Consider the following 26,908-nt stretch of genomic DNA (forward strand, 5'->3'; position numbering starts at 1 on the left):
GCTGCGGTTGAATGATTTTGCTCAACACGTTTTTTGGAATCGATTCCTCTTCTTCAGGAGCATAGTATGGACTAGTTCTACAACAAACAAAAAATCTAATTTCTATCTGATATATTACAAAAGTCATAAGTTAATATCATAATCATTATATGATAGATAGATCAGATAGAATAAACAGGAAAGATGGCGTAAAAACTTCAGTAACCTGGAACAACCATCTCCTAATTCCAATTCCATCATTTACATTTTATCGGGCCATCAAACCATCCTTATTCATTATTAAGAAATGCAGAAGAAAAATGAATTCCTTTATCTGGATCTTTGGTGTAGGAATAAATATTTTCTGTCTGTGTTTTCTAAAGCTTTTTTTTTTTTCGTAACCTCTGATGAAAGAAACCAGTTCTGTACTGCTCCATCCAGATCCACAGGCAGCCACACACTGTTTTGACAGCAAACAGCAGAGAGGAATGTATGTATAAAAGGCTGGTGTCTGCAGTAAAATCCCAGTTGAGGTCACAGTCCAGGACATCTCCAGTAAACAATGGCCAGCCAGTCCCAGGGCATCCAGCAGTTACTGCAGGCGGAGAAGAGAGCAAAGGACAAACTGGAAGAAGCCAAAAAGAGTAAGAGGATTAGTATTGCTGGGCAGTAATTGAGTTTCTGTTAATTGTCAGAGGACACCATTGGATTACATTCAACTATGCTATAAGTAATATTTTTCTTTATATATATATATATATATATATATATATATATATATATATATATATATATATATATATATACATACATAAATATATATAGTCCTTTTTAGTTTACTATCTCTAAATCTCAGAAGGAATATGTCCCATTTTATATATATATATATATATATATATATATATATATATATATATATATATATATATATATATATATACATACATATATATATATATATATATATATATATATATATATATATGGTCCTTTTTAGTTTTTAGTTTACTATCTCTAAATCTCAGAAGGAATCTGTCCCATTTTATATACTGTATATTAAAATATATATATATATAGTCCTTTTTAGTTTATCATCTCTAAATCTCAGAAAGAATATGTCCCATTTATATATATATATATATATATATATATATATATATATATATATATATATATATATATTTATTTATATGATATTATATCTATATAGTCCTTTTTAGTTTATTACCTCTAAATCTCAGACGGAATCTGTCCAATTTTTTTATATATATATATATGTATATATATATATATATATATATATATATATATATATATATATATATATATATATATATATATTTATTCATTTTTATATATATATATATTAATATATATATATATCTCAGAAGGAATTTTTTTTTTTAGCTAATGTCTTTATAACATTTTAAAATGTAAGAACATTTTATATATTCTATTCAAATACACAGTTCTCTGCATGTGCATAATTAGAATAGAATACAAAGAATTTGAATATTCTAGCAGAAGTGGAAACCCCGCAGTTCTCTCATTTACGAGGACCACAAGCCACAGGAAACCCTGTTTTAGCTAAATAAGAAAGCTACAAAATGCATAGAATACTCAGGACTCTATATTATATGAGGAATTTAAAACACATGCATACAACATTCTTGTCTTCTACCTAAAGCACAGTTGTCTTGACTAATATTTCTTTTGGAATGCTAACATTTTTTAGCCCCCCACTCACACCAGTGCGACTTGGCATGCGATTTGACAGGTCTAAATCACATGGAAAGTCGCACCCTATTGTTGGCAATGGAACCGTTCGAAAAAAAGAAAAAAGTAGTTCCTGCCCTATTTTTGTCGATTTCAGGTGCAACTTGCATAGACATTTGTGCATGAAGTTACAGAGATGTCAGACAAGTCGCACCTAAAGTCACACTGGCATGCGGCTTTGAAACTGTGCGATTTCAAGTGAAGTCATGCAATTTTCTAAGAGGCATTTAGTGTGAAGAAGGGCTTAACAATAGTCCTGCCATGCAAACAGTTCTGCATTTTTCACACCTGCAGTAAGCTCACTGTCCTCTGAAAAGCAATCCAGGGTGGATTGCTTTTCAGTGTGCTGTATAGCAGCACCTGACAGGCGTTCAGGAGGTACAACTGCTGCCTCCTGGCGCTCATTTTTTTTTTTTTTTACTTTTTTTTAATTACCAAATGGAAATTTTACTTTGTGAGACTGCGCCGCAAGTGCAAAACCAAGTGTTTGGCTCACAGTTGCAGTGCAGCCCCATTGATCTCAATGGGAGAGTTTGATAGGTGGGGCCACCTGTCACACCCTTCACCCTAAGTTAAAAATGTTGCGGTCACACCATCTGTAAAGCTATTTCAGGCTGTAATGTTAGGATTCAGATAGGCCACTGGGGGGGGGCCTTAAATAACAGCTCAGCTGTCTTTCACAACGCCCCCCCCAAGAGCCTTCGGCCCCTTTCACATGGGGTGGATCCGTCCATCCTGCTGATCCCCGCTGAGAAGGCGGAAGACAGGTACCTGTCCTCTCCACTATGCAGAGTAAACAAGGACAGAGCCCCCTCCCCTAAGGGGTCATCTGATCTGACCCACAGGACGGATGGTGAGCATATCCCCATACGTCTGTTTTCAGCGGATTTTGTTGGATCAGATGCCCGTCGGGTGTCCGCTGACATCCGCCGCCCCATAGGGGACAATGGGTGGCCTGATCGGGTCTGCCTGAAAAACGGACAGATGGACCCGATCGGCCCACTGGTGTGAAAGTGGCCTTTCAAGTGTGTCTAAAACCAAAAGATTTCCATTTGGATAGAGTGGTGAGGCGCACTAAACTTTTTTGCTCCTAAGGTAACAACACCCTATTCTCTAAAAGGGAGGGGGAAGGAACGGGAAAAGAAAAAACATGTTTTTATGATTGAAACCCCAGTTTAAATTGCCATTCATGAAGCCACAGAACACAATGGGGGTAGAGCATGTTCACTTTGCTAGGACATTTTCTCGTACCTTAGAGAATGTGGTGAAGATTCACTTTAAAAAGAAAACCCAATCACATGCAAGGCACATAAAAAAAATTGTTGCTTGCATGTGATTGGATGATAGAAGTCATCAGAGCTTCACCATTGCCCATTAAGGGAGTTTATTTTATTTTATTATTTTCATTTTAGATGCTGCTAGCTGCAGGTAGGGAAACAGAGGCAACAGCGAGATGATAAGGGCATCCCAGCATTAGGGCTATGCAGAAGATTTGTAAGAGGGATTTTTAAAGAAACTCTTCCTCCCCTTTGTGTTTAATTGCTCCCCGCCTAAACTTTCCTCTATACCAGGGGTGGGGATTCTACAGCCCTCTGTTCCGGCCCTGCCATTGGGCTGCCTCCGGAGGGAAAGGGGAGGGGGAGCGCCTCCTGATTAAACACAGAGCGGGTTTCTCTGCTTACCCAGCGCAGCCGCTGTTGTACGAAGTCACGCCTCCTACCTCCTGACTTCGTATGAGAGCGCCCGCACTGGGTAAGTAGAAGAACCCGCTCTGTGTGTAATCAGGAGGCGCTCTTATCCCCATGCGCTCTGCATTGATGGGGGGCACTAATCACTCTGCATTGATTGGGGCACTAATCACTCTGCATTGATTGGGGCACTAATCACTCTGCATTAAGGGGGGACTAATCTATCTGCATTAAGGGGGACACTAATCACTCTGCATTAAGGGGGGCACTAATCACTCTGCATTGATTGGGGCACTAATCACTCTGCATTAAGGGGGGCACTAATCACTCTGCATTGATGGGGGGCACTAATCCATCTGCATTAAGGGGGGCACTAATCACTCTGCATTGATGGGGGGCGCTAATCACTCTTCATTGATGGAGGGCGCTAATCACTGTGCATTAAGGGGGGCACTAATCACTCTGCATTGATTGGGGCACTAATCACTGTGCATTAAGGGGGGCACTAATCACTCTGCATTGATGGGGGGCACAAATCATTCTGCATTGATGGGGCACTAATCACTCCGCATTGATGGGGGCACTAATCACTCTGCATTAAGGGGGCACTAATCACCCTGCATTAATTGGGGCACTAATCACTCTGCATTGATGGGGGAACTAATCACTCTGCATTGATGGGGGCACTAATCACTCTGCATTGATTGGGGCACTAATCACTCTGCATTGATTGGGGCACTAATCACTCTGCATTAAGGGGGGCACTAATCACTCTGCATTAAGGGGGCACTAATCACTCTGCATTGGTGGGGGGCGCTAATCACTCTGCATTGATTGGGGCATTGATCACTGTGCATTGATTGGGGCACTAATCACTGTGCATTAAGGGGGGCACTAATCACTCTGCATTGATGGGGGCACTAATCACTCTGCATTGATGGGGGGCACAAATCATTCTGCATTGATGGGGGGCACAAATCATTCTGCATTGATGGGGGGCACTAATCATTCTGCATTGATGGGGGCACTAATCACTCTGCATTGATTGGGGCACTAATCACTCTGCATTGATGGGGGCACTAATCACTCTGCATTAAGGGGTGCACTAATCACTCTGCATTGATGGGGGCACTAATCACTCTGCCTTAAGGGGGGCAAACCTGGAAAACCAGTTGCTAGTAGCAACATCATCAATACCAGCTAACATCACACACCTCACCAAAGAGAAGCAGTTGCAGCCATCACATTAGGGGTGAGTTAATTAAATCTTTGACCAAATATAACAGGCACATTTTTAAGTTGATAATTTTGTACGGCCCCCAAATGATTTTATAAATACCCAAATGGCCCTCAGCAGAAAAAAGGTTCCCCACCACTGCTCTATACCATCGCCGATGCTCTCTAAAAACAAGTTGGTTCACCCCACATGCCAGTGTATTTTTTTCTGCATCAAAAAACTATGGACAGTAAGTTACATGGAGGGACAAAAATGCATCAAAAACACATTACAGAAAAAAAAAAAAAAAAAATAAGGAAATTTTGAAACAAAAAGTAGGGGAAAACACGTCAAAAAAACATGACAGCAATGAAAAAAAAAGGAACTTTGAAAAAAATAAACAAGAGGGAGACATCACATCAAAAACACATTACAGCAAAAGCAAAACAAAAAGGAAACTTTGAAACAAAAATAAAAAACAAGAAGGGGGGAAATGCATCAAAAACACATTACAGCAAAGACCCTGAGTCATAAATAATTTTTTGAACACAGTGACCTTTCTTGGTACAACGAGGCTTCTTTTGCATCTACTGTGTGCAAGTTCATCAGTATACACTTATGATGAGGCTATTTAATAATAATGAACATTAGTACAAAGTACAAATAAAGGAAAACTTGTTTTCATTTTGAATAGAAGAAGGGAGGGCTAGCAATGCATCCCTTTTTTTTTTTTTTACCATCTGCGTCTCATTGGGGTACATTTTCTGTCCCATAGCCAAAACAGGAAGTGAGAGGAATTTCCTCCAAAGTGGGGGATCAATGGTTTTTACCAGAACCATTGTCATGGTTGGAAGATTTCCCCTCTATTTCTGTTCTTGTGACAACCTAAAATGTATGAGTTTCTTTCACCTTTGGTAATAACGGTTACCAGTACACATAGTGAGGATGAGTCCAGACAGCGATAAAAACCTGACAGGTGTTCTAATCCCTCTCTATTCTGTATGCAAATAAAATGTATGTAATTTTTTCCACACAAATAAAGCTTTCTTTTGGTGGTATTTGATCACCACTGCGTTTTTTTTTTTTTTTTTTTTATTGCGCTATAAGCAAAAATGACAAACAATTTTGGTAAAAAAAAAAAAGAAAAACAATGTTTTACTTTGTGCTAAAAAACACATCCAATAAAATAAAAAAATAAAAAATCTAATTTCTTCATCAATTTAGGCCAATATGTATTCTGCCACATGTTTTTGGTAACAAAAATTCCAATTAGCGCATATTGATTGGTTTATACCAGTGGTCTCCAAACTTCAGCCCTGGGGCCAGATAAGGCCCTTTGATTACATCTATCCGACCCTTGGGGCACTATTCCATCCACAACTAACACTTATGATGGGCCACTAATCCTCCCACTGATACCAGTGTTGGGGCACTATTCCTCCCACCTATGTCAAAGATGGGGTACTATCATTCCCACTGATATCAACAATAGGGAACTATTATTCCCTCTGATAACACCAACAGGGAACTATTATTCCCACTGATACCAACAATAGGGAACTATTATTCCCATTGATACCACCAATAGGGCACTATTCCTTCTGCTAAAACTAATGATGGAGCATTGCAGGGCCATCTTACTGAATGAGCACGATGGGCAGTTGCCCAGGGGCCCCACTTGCCCAGAGGGCCCCATCTGCCCAGCGACCCAGCCCCAGCCAAGCATTAGTCCTGATTCCCGTGTGCATCCCCCTGCCGAACTTAGCAGGTGGCAAGTGCCTGTCGGCCCTGCGCTGGGGTCAGGCCACTTGGGCAGTAGAGGGGGAGCCTACAACTGCAAGAATGCCTGTCCACCTCCATTGGAACAGGCGCACACAGGACAGTCGAGTCTGACTCCCATCCATGTGTGTGTTCAGCCGCTGAACCTGGAAGCGGTCATCAATCTGGCACTGCTGTACCAATAAATATTGCCTTATCGATAATTTGCACTTTTATTCTCGTGAGTGATTATGTAAGCAGGGCCCCAGTGCACTGCATTGCCTGGGGCCCTTTAATGCTCTTAAGATGGCACTAGAGCATTGTTTACTTCCACTGACACTGAGGCATTTTCTACTCCCACTGGCCACAGTCTGGCCCCCCTAAAGTCTGAAGGACAGAAATTGGCCTTTTGTTTGGACAGTTTGGAGACCCCTGGTTTTCACAAACGTTATAGTGTCTACAAACAATCCTATGTATTTATAGAATTTTTATTTATTTATTTTTTTTATACTAGTAATGGTGGCAATCAGCGACTTATAAAAGGACTGCGACATTGCAACAGACAATTGGACACTAACTGACACTTTTGACACTTTGTGATCAGTGCTAGAAATATGCACTGTCACTGTACTAATAATACTGGCTGGGAAGGGGTAAAACATCTAGGGCGATCAAAGGGTTAACTGTGTGTCTAGCTAATGTTTGTGTTTACTATGTGTGCTGCTTTTACTAGGGGAAGAGATAGATTTTAGTCCCTGTTTTGCAGGGACACATAATCCATCCCTTCCCCTTTGTCAGAACAGAACTCTGCCCTGTTTACATTGGCAGAGTTCCGTTCTGAGTCTCTACCTGATGATCGGCGGGTGCTGGTGGATATCGAGTGCCCGCCTCCCGCGGATCGGCTTCAGCTGTGAATAATCACAGCGGAAGCGGGGCATTGGTGTCACATGAGTGCCCCTACACATATATTTATACATATATACAGTATCTCACAAAAGTGAGTACACCCCTCACATTTTTGTAAATGTTTTATTATATCTTTTCATGTCACAACACTGAAGAAATGACACTTTGCTAATGAAAAGTAATGAGTGTACAGCTTGTATAACAGTGTACATTTGCTGTCCTCTCAAAATAACTTAACACACAGCCATTAATGTCTAAACCACTGGCAACAAAAGTGAGTACACCCAAAATGCAAATGCAAATGTCCAAATTGGGCCCAAAGTGTCAATATTTTGTGTGGCCACCATTATTTTCCATCATTGCCTTAACCCTCTTGGGCATGGAGTTCACCAGAGCTTTACAGGTTGCCACTGGAGTCCTGTTACACTCCTCCATGACAACATCACAGAGCTTGTGGACGTTAGAGACCTTGCGCTCCTCCACCTTCCGTTTGAGGATACCTCACAGATGCTCAATAGGGTTTAGGTCTGGAGACATGCTTGGCCAGTCCATCACCTTTACCCTCAGCTTCTTTAGCAAGGCAGTGGTCATCTTGGAGGTGTGTTTGGGGTCGTTACCATGTTGGAATACTGCCCTGCGGTCCAGTCTCCAAAGGGAGGGGATCATGTTCTGCTTCAGTATGTCACAGTACATGTTGGCAGTCATGGTTCCCTCAATAAATTGTAGCTCCCCAGTGGCGGCAGCACTCATGCAGCTCCAGACCATGACACTCCCACCACCATGCTTGACTGTAGGCAAGACACAATTGTCTTTCTACTCCTCACCTGGTTGCCGCCACACACGCTTGACACCATGGGAACCAAATATGTTTATCTTGGTCTCATTAGACCACAGGACATGGTTCCAGTAATCCATGTCCTTAGTCTGCTTGTCTTCAGCAAACTGTTTGCAGGCTTTCTTGTGCATCATCTTTAGAAGAGGCTTCCTTCTGGAACGACAACCATGCAGACCAATTTGATGCAGTGTGCGGCGTATGGTCTGAGCACTGACAGGCTGACCCCCCCCACTCCTTCAACCTCTGCAGAAATGCTGGCAGCACTCATACATTTCCCAAAGACAACATCTGGATATCATGCTGAGCACATGCACTCAACTACTTTGATCAACCATGGCGAGGCCTGTTCTGATTGGAACCTGTTCTGTTAAACCGCTGTATGGTCTTGGCCAACATGCTGCAGCTCAGTTTAAGGGTCTTGGCAATCTTCTTATAGCCTAGGCCATCTTTATGTAGAGCAACACTTCTTTTTTCACATCCTCAGAGTTCTTTGCCATGAGATGCCATGCTGAACTTCCAGTGACCAGTATGGGAGAGTGAGAGCGATAACACCAAATTTAACACACCTGCTTCCCATTCACACCTGAGACCTTGTAACACTAATGTGTCACATGACACTGGGGAGGGAGTATGGCTAGTTGGGCCCAATTTGGACTTTTTCATTTAGGGGTGTACTCACTTTTGTTGCCAGCGGTTTAGACATTAATGGCTGTGTGTTGATTTATTTTTAGGGGATATATATATATATATATATACAGATAGATAGATAGATAGATAGATAGATAGATAGATAGATAGATAGATAGATAGATAGATAGATAGATAGATAGATAGATAGATAGATAGATAGATAGATAGATAGATAGATAGATAGATAGATAGATTTAGGTATATATACATACACTGCCTGGCCAAAAAAAAAGTCACCACCAAAAAAAAGGTCACACTCTCTAATATTTTGTTGGCTTTGATTACGGCACGCATTCTCTGTGGCATTGTTTGGATAAGCTTCTGCAATGTCACAAGATTTATTTCCGTTCAGTGTCGCATTCATTTTTCACCAAGATCTTGTATTGATGATGGGAGGGTTGGACCATTACGCAAAGCCTTCTCCAGCACATTCCAAAGATTCTCAATGGGGTTAGGTTCTGGAATCTGTGGTGGCCAATCCATGTGTGAAAATGATGTCTCATGCTCCCAGAACCACTCTTTCACAATTTTAGCCAGGTGAATCCTGACATTGTCATCTTGGAATATGCCCGTGCCATCTGGGAAAAAAAATCCATTGATGGAATAACCTGGTCATTCAGTATATTCAGCTAGTCAGCTGACCTCATTCTTTGGGCACATGCAGTAACTATCTAATAGGATAGTTGCTGCATGCCTAGTTTAGTTAGTTGCTTAGGTAACTGCAGGTGGTGACTTTTTTTTTGGCCAGGCAATGTATATATATATATATATATATATATATATATATATATATATATATGTGAAATCCAAGAAGTGAGGTGCACAACGGTAATAGGAATATGTGCAAGCAATTTGACCTTCCCACAGGTCATATATCGAAAATATCCAAAAGGGTTGCTGCACAAAAGAGTAATTTTAATCCAGGTATAAAATTACATAATATCGACAGTATTCATGGTAACAGTTTCGGGCTTTTATCGATAGCGCCCTTTATATGTATATATATGTATTCGCTTTAAAGAAGGGCGCTATTGACACAAGCCCGAAACTGTTACCATAATGAATACTGTAGATACTATGTCATTTTATACCTGGATTAAAACCACTCTTTTGTGCAGCAACCCTTTTGGATTTTTTCGATATATATATATATATTGTGACAGGAAGTCAGGTAAATCTGGGAATGTAGTCACTGAGAGGAGACATATTCCCACCTGCTTTGAAAAGTTCACTAATTATTATAGGGTGTCGGCTGCCAAAGGCAGCAGGAAGGTGTAAAGAAGTTGAAAGGCCTTCAGCTGTTCAGAATGAGGAGATCAAGGCCTCTATAATTTGTCCAGAGAAAATCTATTGAGTGCTGCCTCCTGTCGCCGTGTGGGCTGGGAGAGGAAGGCAGACATACGTGTACCTCCCGACGCCGTGTGGGCATGGGAGAAGGACTGCTGCCTCCTGTCGCCGTGTGGGCTGGGAGAGGGGGACAGTCAGATGTGTGCCTCCCGACAAGCTGGTGAGCATGGGAGAAGACCCCCTACAGCGATGTGAAGCTAAGGAGGGTAACCACGAGTGAAGACGTCTCAAAGGTGAGAAGACAAAGTGTTCCATGTGAAGAGTGTGAAGAGTAAAGGGACCTGTTAAATGAACTGTGTTCAATGTGAAGAATCTGAAGAGTAAAGGATCCTGTTATAAATGAACATGTGCTGTGTGAAAGAAAACAAAGGGACATGTTCAATGGACAATGTTTGTGCTGTGTGAAAAGCAAACAAATGGACATTTGAGTGTCTGCTGTAGGATCAGCAGTGTCGGCCCAACAGTAGGTTGGAAAGACTTCTTAGGTAGGTTCCAGCGTGAGAAGGTAGCCGCCCACAGAGGCAAGGATTTATTTTGTCTTTTATTTTATTTTGGCTGTTTTGACGCTTGCAATTGTGTGAAGTAAATTGCATGAATAAATCAGTCTTGTTTTCAACCTCTGCTCGGCTATCTCTCTGTGAAAACGCACCCCCAAAGGGGTCATCCACGCCTACCACCGAGCTAAGTCCCCACATATGGTGGAGGTATGCAGTGGGCATAAGCAGAGATCCCTGCAAGGAAGTGCAAATGTTTGATGAACTTTATCTGGTGCATGAGATTGCACAATCTATGTGTGCAGGAGAGAAGATCCTGACAGAAAAAAAAAAGTGTTTTAAAGAGACAGCGGTCTCAAAATTATTTGATGAACTTTGTTGTGTCTGGTGCAAGTGACTGCACAAACTGTGTGTGCAGGAAAAGAGATCTTGCAAGAGAGAGAAAAACTACATGTGTTAAAGAGACAGTGGTCTGAAAATTTTTTGCTGGACTGTGAAAAATTTGTTTGTGGAGTTATTGAAGATGGGGCGTTCAAAACGCCTGAAGAATGCAAAGATAGATGAAATGAGAGACCGGATTCTATGGATGGAGGGGATGTTACCGTCTGAACCAGCCCCATCCATGCCTAAAGAGAGTCTACTAAAGAGGAAGGTTGTTGTCCCTAGCAACACTGATGAAACTGCTATGGAGACGCAGTGTGCTCAGATGAAAAGTAAGCTCAAAATGGAGGAGATGTTGAAACAACTGATTATATCAAATACAGCTCAACAGCAGGCAAATGCAGCTCAACAGCAGGCAAATGCGGATTTTCAGCGGAGCTTTGCAGCTCAACAAAAGGCTCATCAAGAGAGCATGGCAGGCTGGAAACAGAGACGCCAGCAGCCAATGGAGGCCATCGGTTTGGAAGAACTGAGTATGTGTGCAGGGCTGAGTTGGATGCCTTGCAACGGAAAATGGAAGAAAAGGAACAAGCCTTGGAATTGCTTAAAATGGAGCATAGAAACTTGCAGGAAACGAATGAACTACTCAAGTCTCATGTGTCACAGTGGGAAGAATCCACTGCTCTTCTTTTGGTCGAGTTGCAAAAACGCAGAGAGACTATAATGGAGAAAGATACCATCCTCATGGAAAAGGAAAGTGAAATTCAGACTTTGCAGAAGCAAAGTATGGCTGATATGTTGGAGTTGCGTAATCAGCTGGAAAAAAGTCTTCAGTCTTTGGGAGCTACAAAAATAGACCTGCAGGAGTCGCAGGAACAGAATGTTGCTCTGAAAGCGACATTGTCTCTCAGCGACAAAGAGAAAAGTGAAAGAGAGGCTAAATTACTGAGTACTGTGTATGAGCTCACTACTTTGAGCAATGTGGTAGATGAATGGCGTGCGGACTGTGAAAGTTGGAAAGGGGAAGCCCAACGTGTCCAGCAGCAGTTAAAGGAGAAAGAAGCCTGTGTGGCAGAATTACATTCTTATTCCCAGATGCTAGCCAATGAGGTGAAGGCTCTTATGCAGGGAAAAGGAGATTGTGAACATAAGAGGGAAAAAGTAGAGGCACAGCTTCTGGAATCGCAAGTCAAGGTGTCAGAAGGTGACCGATTGTGTGCTAAGCTGTCAGAGAAGGCAAACCGACTGCAGGTTGAGTTGGACAATGTTACAAATCAGCTTTCTCAAGCAGACAGCAAATCTAGAGAAATTGCGGAAGATTTTTCTATCTTGGAATCGCAGCTGCAAGACACGCAGGAACTCTTACAGGAAGAGAGGTGTCAAAGGCTGAGTTTTAGCACAAAGCTCAAACAAATGGAAGATGAGAAAAATGGCTTCCTGGAACAATTAAAAGAGGAGGCGGAAGAAAAGAAAAACCTATCAGAGCAAGTCGCAACATTGCAAGCTCAGATAGCGGATATGAAAAAACGCATGGAAGAAAGCGTTGGTTCATTACAGTGTGTTGAAGATGTGAAAAAGAAGTTTGATCAGATGCTTGGTGAAGAGAAGACTGTGTCTGCAAAATATGCAGAAGAACGCACCCGTGCAGAAACGGAGGTGCGTGATAACGAGAGCAAAGCCCTGTTCTTGGCTCGCTCTTTGGAGGAAGCTCTAGAGTGTAAGGCTGAACTAGAAAGTGTTGACAAACAGCTGCGTACAGAAATGGAAGAATTGGTCAGCTCCAAGGATGATGTTGTGAAAAGAGTTCAGGAGCTAGAAAAGTCTAAGCGAGCCTTAGAACAGCAAGTAGAAGAGATGAAGATTCCGTTGCAGGAACTGGAAGAGGAATTCCAGGCAACAGAGGATCTGTCCCAAAGAGGGGATAGTGTGCCTGATGCAGTTTTTAAAAGGATCAGTGTTTTGGGGTCTGTCCTGAGTGAGCCTCAGAAATGTGATGACACGTGGCTTGAATCACCCCTTTGGAATAAACCGTTCCTTCAAAAACTTCAAGCATTGGAAAATGTATCATTAGAGCTTCAGCAAACAAAAGAGTTGTGTAAGAAATGTGATGATTTCTCAGTTCAGGCTGAAAACCTAGTGGAGAAAACTAAAGCGGAGAAAACTAAAGCAAGTGATATAAATCTGGGAGAAAAAAGCAAACGCCACCTAGTGGAGAAAACTAAGGCTGTTGGTGAAAACGTGAAGCAAATGAATAAGTGCCTTTCAGGGAGTGTTTCCAAAATGGAACTGGTGAAAGACGGGTGGCAGAAGTTTGATCGTGATCTTGAGATGCATTCCATGTGGAATTCAGATAGAGAAAAGGAACTAGGTGACTTTGAGCGGTCAAATAGTTCAGCAGAAAGTGCATTGAAGAAACCTGTAAAAGAATGTGTTGCAGTTCCATGCTTCTTCACTGATGCAGAGAGGAGGTCTATAATGGATACCACCCAGATCGCTGGGTTCAACTGTGTTGTTGCCTTTGACCCCTATGTTGGTGGAAGGAAAGTTGATGATGTTCTGGTTGGCTTCTTCTGTGAAGAGTTTGGCAAGAAATATAAACTCAATATCAAATCAAATAGTAGGCCTTTACTGCGACTCGCTCAGGAGGGCGAAAAGTTTAAGAAGTTGATGAGTGCAAATGCTTCAGATCTGCCTATGAATATGAAATGTTTGGTGAATGATATTGATGTCTCTGGGAAAAGGAACAGGGGTCACTTTGAAGAAATGTGTGACAGCCTGTTGTCTCAATTGGAAAATCCTCTGCACAGCATCTTAGAGCAAGCAAAGCTCAAGAAGGAAGATCATTCCCTTTTACAACAAAAAGTCAATGATTGTGTACAGCTGTATGGAGAGGCAACTCAAGTCACAGAGGGATGTCAAGAGTCCCTACTTGGAACAAAGCTTAGTGAAGCAAAGGTTCTCAAAGTTTTGTGGAAAACATTTATGGATTGCAGAGAGAGGCGTCTTAAGAATGTTGAAGACATTAAGACTAGCCCAATTGAGTTGCCTATGGATCACGGTCCTCCATGGTGGATTGCACAGACGGTTATGAGGGACAAGCTGTCTGACATTTATGAGAAAGCTGTCAATGAAGATGACAGAAACGAGAAGGAGCAAAATGATGCCAAAAATGCAGTTGAAGAATGTGTATATGAGATGAGAGACAAACTGTGTGGCATTTATGAGAAATCCGTCAATGAAGATGACAAAACAGTTTCATCCGGAAGCTTGAGGATAATAGGAGGCTTATCAGTGAGTCAGCAGTGCCTGACACATGCGTGCCTGGAAATATGTGTCCCAACCCTAGGGTTGAAACAAGAGGGGGGGGTATGTGACAGGAAGTCAGGTAAATCTGGGAATGTAGTCACTGAGAGGAGACATATTCCCACCTGCTTTGAAAAGTTCACTAATTATTATAGGGTGTCGGCTGCCAAAGGCAGCAGGAAGGTGTAAAGAAGTTGAAAGGCCTTCAGCTGTTCAGAATGAGGAGATCAAGGCCTCTATAATTTGTCCAGAGAAAATCTATTGAGTGCTGCCTCCTGTCGCCGTGTGGGCTGGGAGAGGAAGGCAGACATACGTGTACCTCCCGACGCCGTGTGGGCATGGGAGAAGGACTGCTGCCTCCTGTCGCCGTGTGGGCTGGGAGAGGGGGACAGTCGGATGTGTGCCTCCCGACAAGCTGGTGAGCATGGGAGAAGACCCCCTACAGCGATGTGAAGCTAAGGAGGGTAACCACGAGTGAAGACGTCTCAAAGGTGAGAAGACAAAGTGTTCCATGTGAAGAGTGTGAAGAGTAAAGGGACCTGTTAAATGAACTGTGTTCAATGTGAAGAATCTGAAGAGTAAAGGATCCTGTTATAAATGAACATGTGCTGTGTGAAAGAAAACAAAGGGACATGTTCAATGGACAATGTTTGTGCTGTGTGAAAAGCAAACAAATGGACATTTGAGTGTCTGCTGTAGGATCAGCAGTGTCGGCCCAACAGTAGGTTGGAAAGACTTCTTAGGTAGGTTCCAGCGTGAGAAGGTAGCCGCCCACAGAGGCAAGGATTTATTTTGTCTTTTATTTTATTTTGGCTGTTTTGACGCTTGCAATTGTGTGAAGTAAATTGCATGAATAAATCAGTCTTGTTTTCAACCTCTGCTCGGCTATCTCTCTGTGAAAACGCACCCCCAAAGGGGTCATCCACGCCTACCACCGAGCTAAGTCCCCACAATATATAGTGTGTGTGTATATATATATATATATATATATATATATATATATATATATATATATATATATATATAGTGTGTATGTATATATATATATATATATGTTTTTATATATATATATATATATATATATGTATGTACACCTGATCCGCCGCAGAGCTGTCGCCCTGAAGCGGTAAAACTGCTTTAGGGCGGCCAGCAAGTGGTTAATTATACTTTAAAACCCCAAATATGACCCTGATGGTTTTGAGGTTTTTTCTTGCTGGTCTCAGAAACGATTCCTCCATTTTACACACACACCTAAATTTATAACGGTTGTCACCGTCATGAATGTCTCTATCTATCTATAATGTGTATCTCCAGCATTACTTTAGTCTCCATGGAGCTGTGTAATCCCACACATGTGTTTCTATATACGTTTTTTTTTTTCAAGCCGCTAGAAATGCTTTGCTCGTTGCATCCCAAGCCCACTTTTATTGACGGTCCTGTGGTGAGAATTATGGTAAAATACATGCATCTGGAAATGATACACAAACAAAGGCAAGTAAAATCAAAGAGACCCAACAACGATCACCCCCAGCCTTTGATCATAAAGTCACTCAAACTTTATAAGGTTTTCTGTAGGATCAAAATCCTACTAGAGCAAACAATACGTTCACTGCCCGGCCATGCAGCAGATTTATTTCTATTACATAGACAGACGACCCTTGTGTCTTCTCTGCAAAGCCCCATCCATTTCTATTCACTTTACTGCCTTTGAAATTATGAGCAGCTCTAGAACTTTTCTACTTTTATGAATATTGGAGATTTTGTGTAACATTAAAAAGAAGGCAAACGCAGAATGCAGTGACAGTAGAGGTCAGACGGATCACTTGCACGACCTCGTACTTCTGGTTTTAGCAGGGTACAGGATGCTATCTTCTGTGTTGTCACCACAATCATTGCTATATGTACACTTTACACAGAAGCCGGCTAATACAGGATGCAGTCGCTGTTAGCTCACCCACATGCATGCAGTGCAAGGCATGCTTGGGGAGTTAACCCTTTCACTGTACAAACATCTCTTGCATGCAGTGACTGTCTTTCTTAGAATAATGAAGCATTGATCAGCCAGAAATGTTTAGGGTAGAGCTGAAGATTTGTGTTTATATTGTATGTGCCTTGACGCGTTGTGTCAACGCCCAGCTGTCATTTCCTGTTTGAGGTTACACTTCATACATTCATTTACAGTAAATGCAAATGTGCTGCTAGCAGTAGAAAGGATTAGTTGGAATCAAAGAACGCTTCAAAAAATGAACTCTTTCCCAGGCAACATAAAAAAAAAAAAAAAAACTCATATTAGTATACAGTACACGTTTATTACAAAAAATGCTGCATGGTTTTATCCTGAGCTTCATGCAATGATATTTCAGATCAGGAGACTGGACTGATAAAAGGACAGTAAATGGGCAGAGGGTGGGTGGTAGGCACAATGTCATGTCTGTTTTATAGCTGCAGTTATAGAGCTGTCCAGAAGCTAGCACAAAACGCCTGCAGAAAAATGCTTGTTTTGGCATGTTGTTACTTATGTACAGGGCCGCTGATAGTGGGGGACCACCTGTCCTCCTGTAGGGAGCCCGGGCAGCAAGAGGATCAGTGGAGCAGAAAAGGAGCAATTCCCTCACCCAGCAACTGAAAGCCAGTTTCTCCCCTCCCCCCCCCCCCCTGCAAATTACATGTGGTGTCTCTGGGGTGCAATTTGAGCCATGGATTTGTATGGCTCAAATTGCACCAAACTCATGCAGGACCCTTTCATGTGTCAGCATCAGAATCAGTTTGCATGGCTATTCATACCCATGCGATCCAATTCTGCAAATCGCACTGCATGTTGCAAACTGATTTTGGGGCACAAACAAGGTCCTCAAAGACATGGGTGAGTGAGTTTGGAGTGGAGAAACTTGACTGGCCTGATGTCAACCTGACAAAACACCTTTGGGATGAATTAGAGTGGAGACTGCAAGCCAGGCTTTCTCGTCCAACATCACTGCCTGACCTCACAAATGCACTTCTAGAAGAATAGTCAAACATTCCCATAGACTCTCCTAAAGTTTGTGGACAGCCTTCCTAGAAGAGGTGAAGCTGTTATAGCTGCAAAGGGTGGGCCAACTCAATATTGAACCCTATGCCATTAAAGGTCATGTGGGTGTAAAGGCAAGCGTCCCAATACATTTCATAATATGGTGCATGTGAGATAAGGACCTTAGATTGTAAGCTCTTTAAAGGCAGGACTTATGTAAATTGTCAGACCTATATAAATACCTGGAATAAGTAGCGTGCCTTGCTATTAGTGATGGGCCAAACACCTCCCAACATCTTGATGGGCCAAACATCTCGAACAGGGAAAAAGTTCTACCGAACATGCAAACTCTAATAAAGTCTATGGGACACGAACATGAAAAATCAAAAGTCCTCATTTAAAAGGCTTATATGAAAGTTATTGCCATAAAAATCGGCTCCTGGCAATATAGATAAAAAAACATGAAAAAACAGAGTAGGGTCCACCCCCCTCCCCAAAGTAGAAGAAAATCCCAAATTTTGGGTTGTCCCCCGAAAAGTCATAGAGGGGAAGTCTTCCAATGGGGACACTAGTTCTGGTGACCTGGGGATCTTCAAGGAATTCCCTTAATTTGCAGGGATTTCCTCTCACTTCCTGCTTGGCTATGGAACAGGAAGTGGAGAGAAATCTCCCCAATGGGATACAGATGGCGAAGAAAAGAGTCTGACGGGTTATAAGCCACCCTTACGCTATCCAAAATGAAAAAAAAAACGTTTTACCTATAGTTCTACTTTAACGCCTAGACCATGGGTGCTCAACCTGTGGACCTCTAGCTGTTGCGAAACTACAAGTCCCATCATGCCTCTGCCTTTGGGAGTCATGCTTGTAACTGTCAGCCTTGCAATGCCTCATGGGACTTGTAGTTTCGCAAGAGCCAGAGGACCACCCATGGCCTAGACAGTGCATGTCACATGGTCTTTGAAAACATGAGAATTGTATACATTTCACATCAGTAAAGACTGCAAAGTGTCTATTGTGTTCAGTCGACTCACCTTGTCCCTCTACCCTCAATCCAAAACTAAAATAAGTGTTTTGCCTTTAGTTATACTTTTAGCAAATCTATCTGACCCTTGGATGTAGATAATTACAAACTGTTCTTAAGTGGGGTAAACACTATAAGAAAATCAGACAAACAATCGTCCGATTTTCCACGGAGGTGCGTATCATGATGTGACCAACAACAGCAATCATTTTTACGAAAATTATCTAACGACAAAGGCAAATTTTCTTTCTTGTGTACGATTTCTATGTTTGTTGCCACCTTCTTCCAGTCATTCTTTGCTTCTGATCATGCGCGTTTTTTTCTATTAGATTATTTCTGTACAATTATTGCGCAATTTGAGCTAAAAACTGACGTTTTTTTCACGTACGATTAAAACTTTTTAGTTTGCACCTGCGTTTTTTTTTCCATCCATACAGTTGAAATCGGCTGTTGAAATCACGATACTAACGGACAGATAATCGACCGATCGTTCCTTGTATGGAATTTTTTATATAGTGTGTGCCCAGCTTAATGACATAGTCATATCAACTGTGGATGGAAAGGCAGCTCTGTGACAACCTAATCTGACAACCATTGCCTGAAAATGGTCCGACACTATTGCTCCTCTTTCTTTTTTTACCTACCAGGACAAATATATAGGTTAGTGCCATGCCATGGGTAGGGTGGGGGTGTGCAATCAGTTGAAGCCACCAATCAAAACATAGATTGGATGTTTAGGGTATCTGCACGCTTCACTTTAAGGGGGCACTCTTTACATCTGGAGGAAAAGAGATTTCATCTCTAAATACGGAAAGGCTTCTTCATAATCAAAGCTGTGAAAATGTGGAATAGACTCCCTCAAGAGGTAGTTCTGGCCAGCTCAGTAAAAAGGATATCGAAGAACTTGAAAAAGTGGGCAGAGAAGGGCAACCAAACTGATAAGAGGCATGGAAGAGCTCAGTTATGAGGAAAGATTAGAGGAACTGAATTTATTCTCTCTCTCTTGAGAAGAGGAGATTAAGGGGGGATATGATCAACATGTACAAATATATAAGGGGTCCATATAGTGAACTTGGTGGTGAGTTATTCACTTTAAGGTCAACACAGAGGACAAGGGGGCACTCTTTACATCTGGAGGAAAAGAGATTTCATCTCTAAATACGGAAAGGCTTCTCCATAATCAGAGCTGTGAAAATGTGGAATAGACTCCCTCAAGAGGTGGTTCTGGCCAGCTCAATAAAAAGGATATCGAAGAACTTGAAAAAGTGGGAAGAGAAGGGCAACCAAACTGATAAGAGGCACGGAGGAGCTCAGTTATGAGGAAAGATTAGAGGAACTGAATTTATTCTCTCTTGAGAAGAGGAGATAAGGGGGGAATATGATCAACATGTATAAATACATAAGGGGTCCATATAGTGAACTTGGTGGTGCGTTATTCACTTTAAGGTCATCACAGAGGACAAGGGGGCACTCTTTACATCTGGAGGAAAAGAGATTTCATCTCCAAATATGGAAAGGTTTCTTCACAGTAAGAGCTGTGAAAATGTGGAATAGACTCCCTCCAGAGGTGGTTCTGGTCAGCTCAGTAGATTGTTTTAGGGAAGTCCTGATTTCTTTCCTAGATGCCAATAATATAACTGGATACTAATATTTATAGGTAAAGTTGATCCAGGGATTATCCGATTGCCTCTTGGGGAATCAGGAAAGCATTTTTTTCCCTGCTGGAGCAAATTGGATCATACTTTATTGGAGTTTTTTGCCTTCCTCTGGATTAACTGGGGGTATAGGATTGTGTATATATAGGATTGTATGTATGTGTAAAAATATGTATATGTGCGTATATGTGTGTGTATACATAAACATATATATATACTGTATATTTTTATATGTATATGTAATTTCTTTTTTCCTCTATTGGTTGAACTAGATGGACTTGTGTCTTTTTTCAGCCAGACTAACTATGTAACTATGTAAGTAGATTGTTGTAAGAAATGCCTGGATTCTTTCCTAGATACACATAATATAATTAGATACTAATACTTATAGGTAACGTTGATCCAGGGAATATTTGATTGCCTCTCACAGGATCAGGAAGGATTTTTTTCCCTGCTGAAGCAAACTGGGTCATGTTTTGCTGGGGGTTTTCGCCTTCCTCTGGAATAACTGTGGGTATAGGATTGTATATATATATTTTTTTTTCCATTTTTTTGATTGAACTGGATGGACTTGTGTCTTTTTTCAAACAGAATAACTATGTAACTGTACTGACGTATGAACTTAAGACATTCCTGACAAAAAAGCGTGAGGATGGGCCGCATAGAACTTGTACACATGTGTAAACATTTTTCTAGCTTTTTCTTTTATTCAAGAGGGTGCAGCGTTTGCGTGAGGATGGGCTTCATGGCAATTGTGCGAATTTGCGCAAACTTGTACAGACGTGTAAACATTTTTCTAGCTTTTTTTTTTATTCAAGAGGGTGCTGCGTTTGCGTGTATTTGTACATACTGTATATGCATGAAAGTACTGATCGGCAACGTAGATTTCTGTATTTTTTTTTTACTGATCTAAACACAGCACACGTTTACTAACCTCTGTGTATAGGCACATTGAAAACAATGGTCTGCATTTACGTCAGTAAAAAAAAAAAATACCTATATGCCTTAAAAATGCTGCCTACTTTATGCAGATCAAAAAAAGATCAAAATGTGTTTTATGCTATAAATACTGTATATCAATTTGTGGATGAGACCAATGTTTGTATTGTAAAATTGTTTCTCCTCTTTATAGGGAAAAACAAACGTTTGAGGCAAGCAAAAGAGGAGGCTACAGCAGAGATTGATCAGTATAAGCTAAAGAGAGAGAGTGACTTTCGACGTATCCAGACCTCCGTAAGTATTTGTAAGATAAGATTATATATAAGTTATGAAATGAGCATAAGAGTTTTTTTTTTTTTTTAGTTGAGGATAGCCGTTCTCAGGTTTCAGTTGTTGATTGTATCCCCATAGAAGCAATGTCTGCCTCCTGATGGCACAACAGGCTATTAACACGCCTCTAACGATGTCTACTTGAGGACGAAACGCATGAGGCGAGCCTGAGCATGCTACTAGCCGCGGCCATTTTAGAATATCCTTTCTTGATGCCTGAATATTTTGTATGTTTTGTAAATAGGATTTCTAATAAAAGTTAGTGATTTTAAAAACATACTTCACCGTGGGATCTTTCATGTTTACTTTACTGAGCCTCCTTTGATATGGGAGTGGAGTGTGTGCATGAACTTGTTGCTGGCGGCGTGAGCTGGGATTCCACACATACAGCCTATTTTGATCATGATGTGAGCTGTTCCACCAGTTGTCCAGTGCTGATGACCAAGGCTGCTGTTATACATCATGGAGCCCTGTACAGCCTTTCTGACGGGGCCCCCACAACTCTGCTTCCCCTCCCTGAGGTGCAGCAAAACAGCAGCACTGACTTTATCCACCTACGCTAAAAAATTTTTAAAAAAAAGTCCCTCTGCTGCTTCCATATCCTGGGCCCCATCATGTCAACAGAGGGGCCCAGAGGGTGGGAGCAGAGTTGGGAGGGAGGAGGGAAATGTAGGTTAAGCTCCGGTAAACAAGTAGGAGTGGGGGTGTGTTCTAGTAAAATCAATATATTATTTTTAGGCAGAAATGCACAATAAAGCTGCCCAGGGCCCCCCTGTTAAACTGATAAGGACTGGACCCAGTACAACAGGATCAGTTGTACTGCCTTATCAGCGGCCCTGCTGATGATTGTGACATGATTGCTACATGCACATTTTGACCACTCTTTAATTTGAGGGTCCAAATTCTTTGGTAAGGAGAATGCGTGTATCATCTTTCACACTGAAGCTGGTGCAGGGCTTTCATCTGTCTTTTCATCACCCAATATATGGACTTTTTATAATACTAACAAAGAAAAAGAACAAGGGCGCCAAGTCATAAAGGTAGATGAACAGCTATATAATTTAATGTAGTAACTTACATGTTAAAAACAGGTATTCCAATAAGACAGCATGCATGGTGCAAAAGGACAGTCCCCACAGTGAATCCGATGGAAGATGCAAGATGAAGGATAATCGCATCTGGGTCCTGTATAATGGTGAAGGCAGTCCTGCCTGATGAAGGAGGAGGTCCTCCGAAACGACGTTGCAGCCCGCCCTCCACTCTTGGTTCAGTGTTCGTTCCTGTCGGCTTCCGTGGAGGAACCGACAGACTTGTCCTTTCTACTTCCGGTTTCCGGGTCATTACCTCCCTGCTGCACGGCGGATTGTGGTGAGGCTGCCCAGCCAGGGAGCCCACGCCATTTGCGGCATCACCCGGTATTGCCGGTATCCAGGACTGCCTTCACCATTATACAGGACCCAGATGCGATTATCCTTCATCTTGCATCTTCCATCGGATTCACTGTGGGGACTGTCCTTTTGCACCATGCATGCTGTCTTATTGGAATACCTGTTTTTAACATGTAAGTTACTACATTAAATTATATAGCTGTTCATCTACCTTTATGACTTGGCGCCCTTGTTCTTTTTCTTTGTTACATATTTGGAGGGTATCCCTACCTCTTGAGGAGCTGCCTGTCTAATCTTCACCCCAGTACTCTGATTTGGACTTTTTGTACTCTTTCATCAGCAAGGATCCATCCACTCGGGATCATCGCATGATTGAGTAGGACTTCTATACATTTGAGGTTCTTGTATCTTGTTTGCCCTGTAATATTTCCATTGTCACTTAATTCAATTTATATATATATATATATATATATATATATATTTTTTTTATTTATTTATTTAATTTATTAATTTATCCATTTAATGTTATTTACATTTATTTGTGATTTCATCTGTGGCACCACTGATCATGTGGTCCCCTCCAGAGTGGTCCAGTGAGCGCTGATTCACTGACTTAGGTCAGTGTGTGTCTTTTTTTATAATACTAAACCGAGCGCTGCATTTTTATATGTATACTCTGTATTTGCAATCAACAAATTTGATGCTGGCTGCTGTCTTTTGAATTTTATACTGTACCTAGAAAGTGTGGATATTTTGTGGCTTTATATTAACAAATCTTGCCAATCAGGTCACAGACAGCAATCAAAACCTTGACAGATCTGTAAAATTTTCCCACTCTACAAACAAAAATGCTTTTTCTGTTGTTTTCCTCTGTTGGAATGATTTTTTTCACTTCCTCTCTCTCTGTGACACAACGGGAAGTAAGGAGATATCCTGCCAATAGGGATACAAGAAATGCAAATGAGAGAATTTCTAACCATTCTCTTTGCAAATCAAAACAAACTCTGTCTGGACATTTTCTTTAACAAATGTAACTTAACTAGCATTAGTAATGCTACAGTTTACAATGTGCAGACATCATGTAGACAAAAACTGTTTTATGGCACATAGAAAAGACACAAACAAGGGACTGTACAAAGAGGTGTCTGACAAATGAGGAAGGTAACATTGTTTTACAACACTTAGCGGTCAGTATTTAGCAGAGCTATTCTTCCTGTGAAACTGCATGTACAATTGTTCTGTGCAAATGAGGGCAAAATCCAATGTTATTAGGCTATTTTCTCTCCAGGTAGAATGATAATCAAGAAGATACTACATTAAGGCCTCTAGGTGGAGCTGATAATCAAGGGAAGTAAATTATTTTTTTACTATAAGCTCCATCTAGTGGCCATAATGCATTATTTTCCTGATTAACACATTTGAACTGGTGAGAAAAGAGCCTAATAACAAACACAGGATGAATAGCTCTGCTTTTGTTTTATTTCTAAAGCTCTTATTTAGTCAAAAAAGGTTTTTAAAAAATCAGCACAATAGACAGTACTTACAGTCATTGCAATATATCCCTTGTGCTGATGGCTGCAGAATTAGATCTTTCTTTGCGGCGGAGGTTTATAAAGGTGAGAGACCCATCTTATGTACTTACCAGGAGTCCCAACTGTGTCCACCCATTCTGCCCCCCTTCTCTATTCATAGAAGCTGTACAAAAGCTTGGATATGACTAGAGGAGGTGGACTTTTTATTCATCTGCCTATCCGTTCATAGATCGATTTTCATTCATGGAAGCTATAGTGTAAATTCTATGAATAGAGGAGGGAACAGAAAGCACGGACATGGTCGGCACTCTTAAAAGGTGCATATGATAGGTCCCTTTACTCTGTCCGTGGCACCAGAGTATTACAGCAATGGTGGTGGGTGGAGAATGGAAGATTTCAACTAATTCTACAGCCAGCAGCACAAGGGACACAGTGCAATAACTGTAAGTATTGTCCCTAATGCTTATTATGATATTGAAGGTTCTTGTAATACTTTAATTGGGCAATTTTCAGTGCCCTGGTACCACTGTTTTTTGCCTTCCTTTGGATCAACTGTGGGTATACAATTGTGTATATAGGATTGTATGGTTGTTGTTGTTTTTTGTTTGTTTTTTGTTTGTTTTTTGTTTGTTTTTTTATTGGTTGAACTAGATGGACTTGTGTCTTTTTTCAACCTAACTATGTAACTTATGTAACTATGTTTATAGGTACATAGTCGGAACACATGCTCATTAAGGGGTCATCTTCCTGTCTTCCACCAATAAACCTTTGGAACCTTTTCATACTACCTAAAATAAACACACCAGCTTTACAAGCAGTGTTTTTTAGATTTCTGCTATCAGATCTTTAGCATAATTTGCAGATAAATACATGTGGAAACATTTTTATTGGCTGTTAGAAGATATAAACCATATGTAAGATCCCCTGTAACTCCTCCTGCCCTTATCACAGACATACTTGGTTGTAGTGTAAAATCTGGTCCTACTGGTTTCCAATTCGACTTCTTTTATGCCTCTCCTAATACTTTGTTCTTTTCCCAGATAATGGGCTCCCAGGGTAACTTGGCAGTGAAGATAGAGGAACAGACCAATGAAAAGATGCAGGCATATAATTCAAACTACCAGAAATTCAAGGAGAAAGTATTAAAGGAACTTCTGCAACTGGCCTCTGATGTTAAACCAGAACTCCATAAAAATTATAAGTACAAGCCGTAACGACCATTCTGTCTCCAAAATCCAACCTCTATTTACGAAGCATTTGGGAGTACTAGGAAGTGACAATATACCAAGACCACTGAAAACATGAGGATCACAACTGGACCAAAGAAGATTTTTTTTTTTTTTTTTTTTAATAATGAAAATTGTTATTACAATTATACATAAATATCCAGTACTGCATTATTGGCATTGTTCATTTCCCCCTGTTGACACATTGTATTGAAATCTGAAAGTTATTATACTGTAGGAATCCAAAGAATAAATAAGTGTCATTGCTACTTTTCCATATATCTCTAGACAGGGCAGTAAATTAAAGAAATATTAGGTAAAGCAGTAGTAAATCCAAAAATAAAAGTATATTATCAAATGCGGTGACTGCATTCGTTTTATGTTTTAAGACTTTTGTTTTACATTATTCTCACCTGGTAATCAAAGCCAATAATACACTGTCTGTCTAAAGCCCCGTACACACGCAGCGATTATCGGCCGACCGATCGTCCGTCTTTTGTCCAGAGTTGTGTTTTGTTGGTTGGAATGTGCTCTAGACTGCACACAAATTTTCTCGCCCAACAAAAATCTGCTTCTGAAGTGATGTCATGTGTTGGTTTACTTTCCGTGTGTTTTTTCTTCTCTGAGCATGCCCAGTCTTGCTCATCAGATTTTTGTCTGCCGAAATCTGTACTGACTGACGGAAAATCGGCCGTTGTGTTGACGGCCAACAACAATTTTATAGCCTGCACACCAGATTTTATTCGGCCGAAAAGTCGAAGTCGGTTGTCGAAAGCATCATACTAACAAGCCGAAAAAAATTCCCGGCCAATAATCGATGCGTGTGTACGAGGCATTAGGATGTCTCCACTCTGGATGGAGGAGCAATTGAGACACCTTTGGACAGCCGCATTGTCAGTCTAGGGAGAGGATAACATTAGATGCACTAGCAGATTTAAATGGCCTTGAATTACACATTAACCACTTCAGCTACAGAAGGTTTTACCCCCTTAATGACCAGGCCATATTTGCAAATCGGCACCGCGTTACTTTAACAAAAAAATTGCGCGGTCGTGCGACGCTGTACCCAAATACAGTTGATGTCCTTTTTTCCCACAAATAGAGCTTTCTTTTGGGGGTATTTGATCACCTCTGCCATTTTTAGATTTTGCGCTATAAACAAAATAAGAGCGACAATTTTGAAAAAAACGCCATATTTTTTACTTTCTGCTATAAAACATTCCCAATAAAAAAAAACTATTTAAAAATCACATTTTTTTTATCAGTTTAGGCCAATTTGTATTCTGCTACGTATTTTTGGTAAAAAAAATCCCAAAAAGCGTATTTTAATTGGTTTGCGCAAAAGTTATAGCGTTTACAAACTATGGGATAGATTTTTGGAATTTTTTTTATTCTTTTGTTTTTATTAGTAATGGCGGCGATTAGTGTTGTTTAGCG

At 41.0% G+C, this 26,908-nt stretch overlaps 1 protein-coding gene across 1 annotated transcript; it reads left to right on the plus strand.

Annotated features, from left to right (window-relative positions):
* Nucleotides 1-470: 470 nt before the first annotated feature.
* On the plus strand, nucleotides 471-25,578 carry ATP6V1G3 (ATPase H+ transporting V1 subunit G3). Its single transcript, XM_082264885.1, has 3 exons — nucleotides 471-623; nucleotides 21,189-21,289; nucleotides 25,286-25,578. The coding sequence occupies exons 1-3, from the start codon at nucleotides 542-544 to the stop codon at nucleotides 25,457-25,459; spliced, it is 357 nt and encodes a 118-aa protein (XP_082121011.1). The 5' UTR covers nucleotides 471-541; the 3' UTR covers nucleotides 25,460-25,578.
* Nucleotides 25,579-26,908: the final 1,330 nt, after the last annotated feature.

The sequence above is a fragment of the Pelophylax lessonae genome (genome assembly GCF_965119305.1).
Source record: "Pelophylax lessonae genome assembly, chromosome: 8".
Classification (NCBI taxonomy): domain Eukaryota; kingdom Metazoa; phylum Chordata; class Amphibia; order Anura; family Ranidae; genus Pelophylax; species Pelophylax lessonae.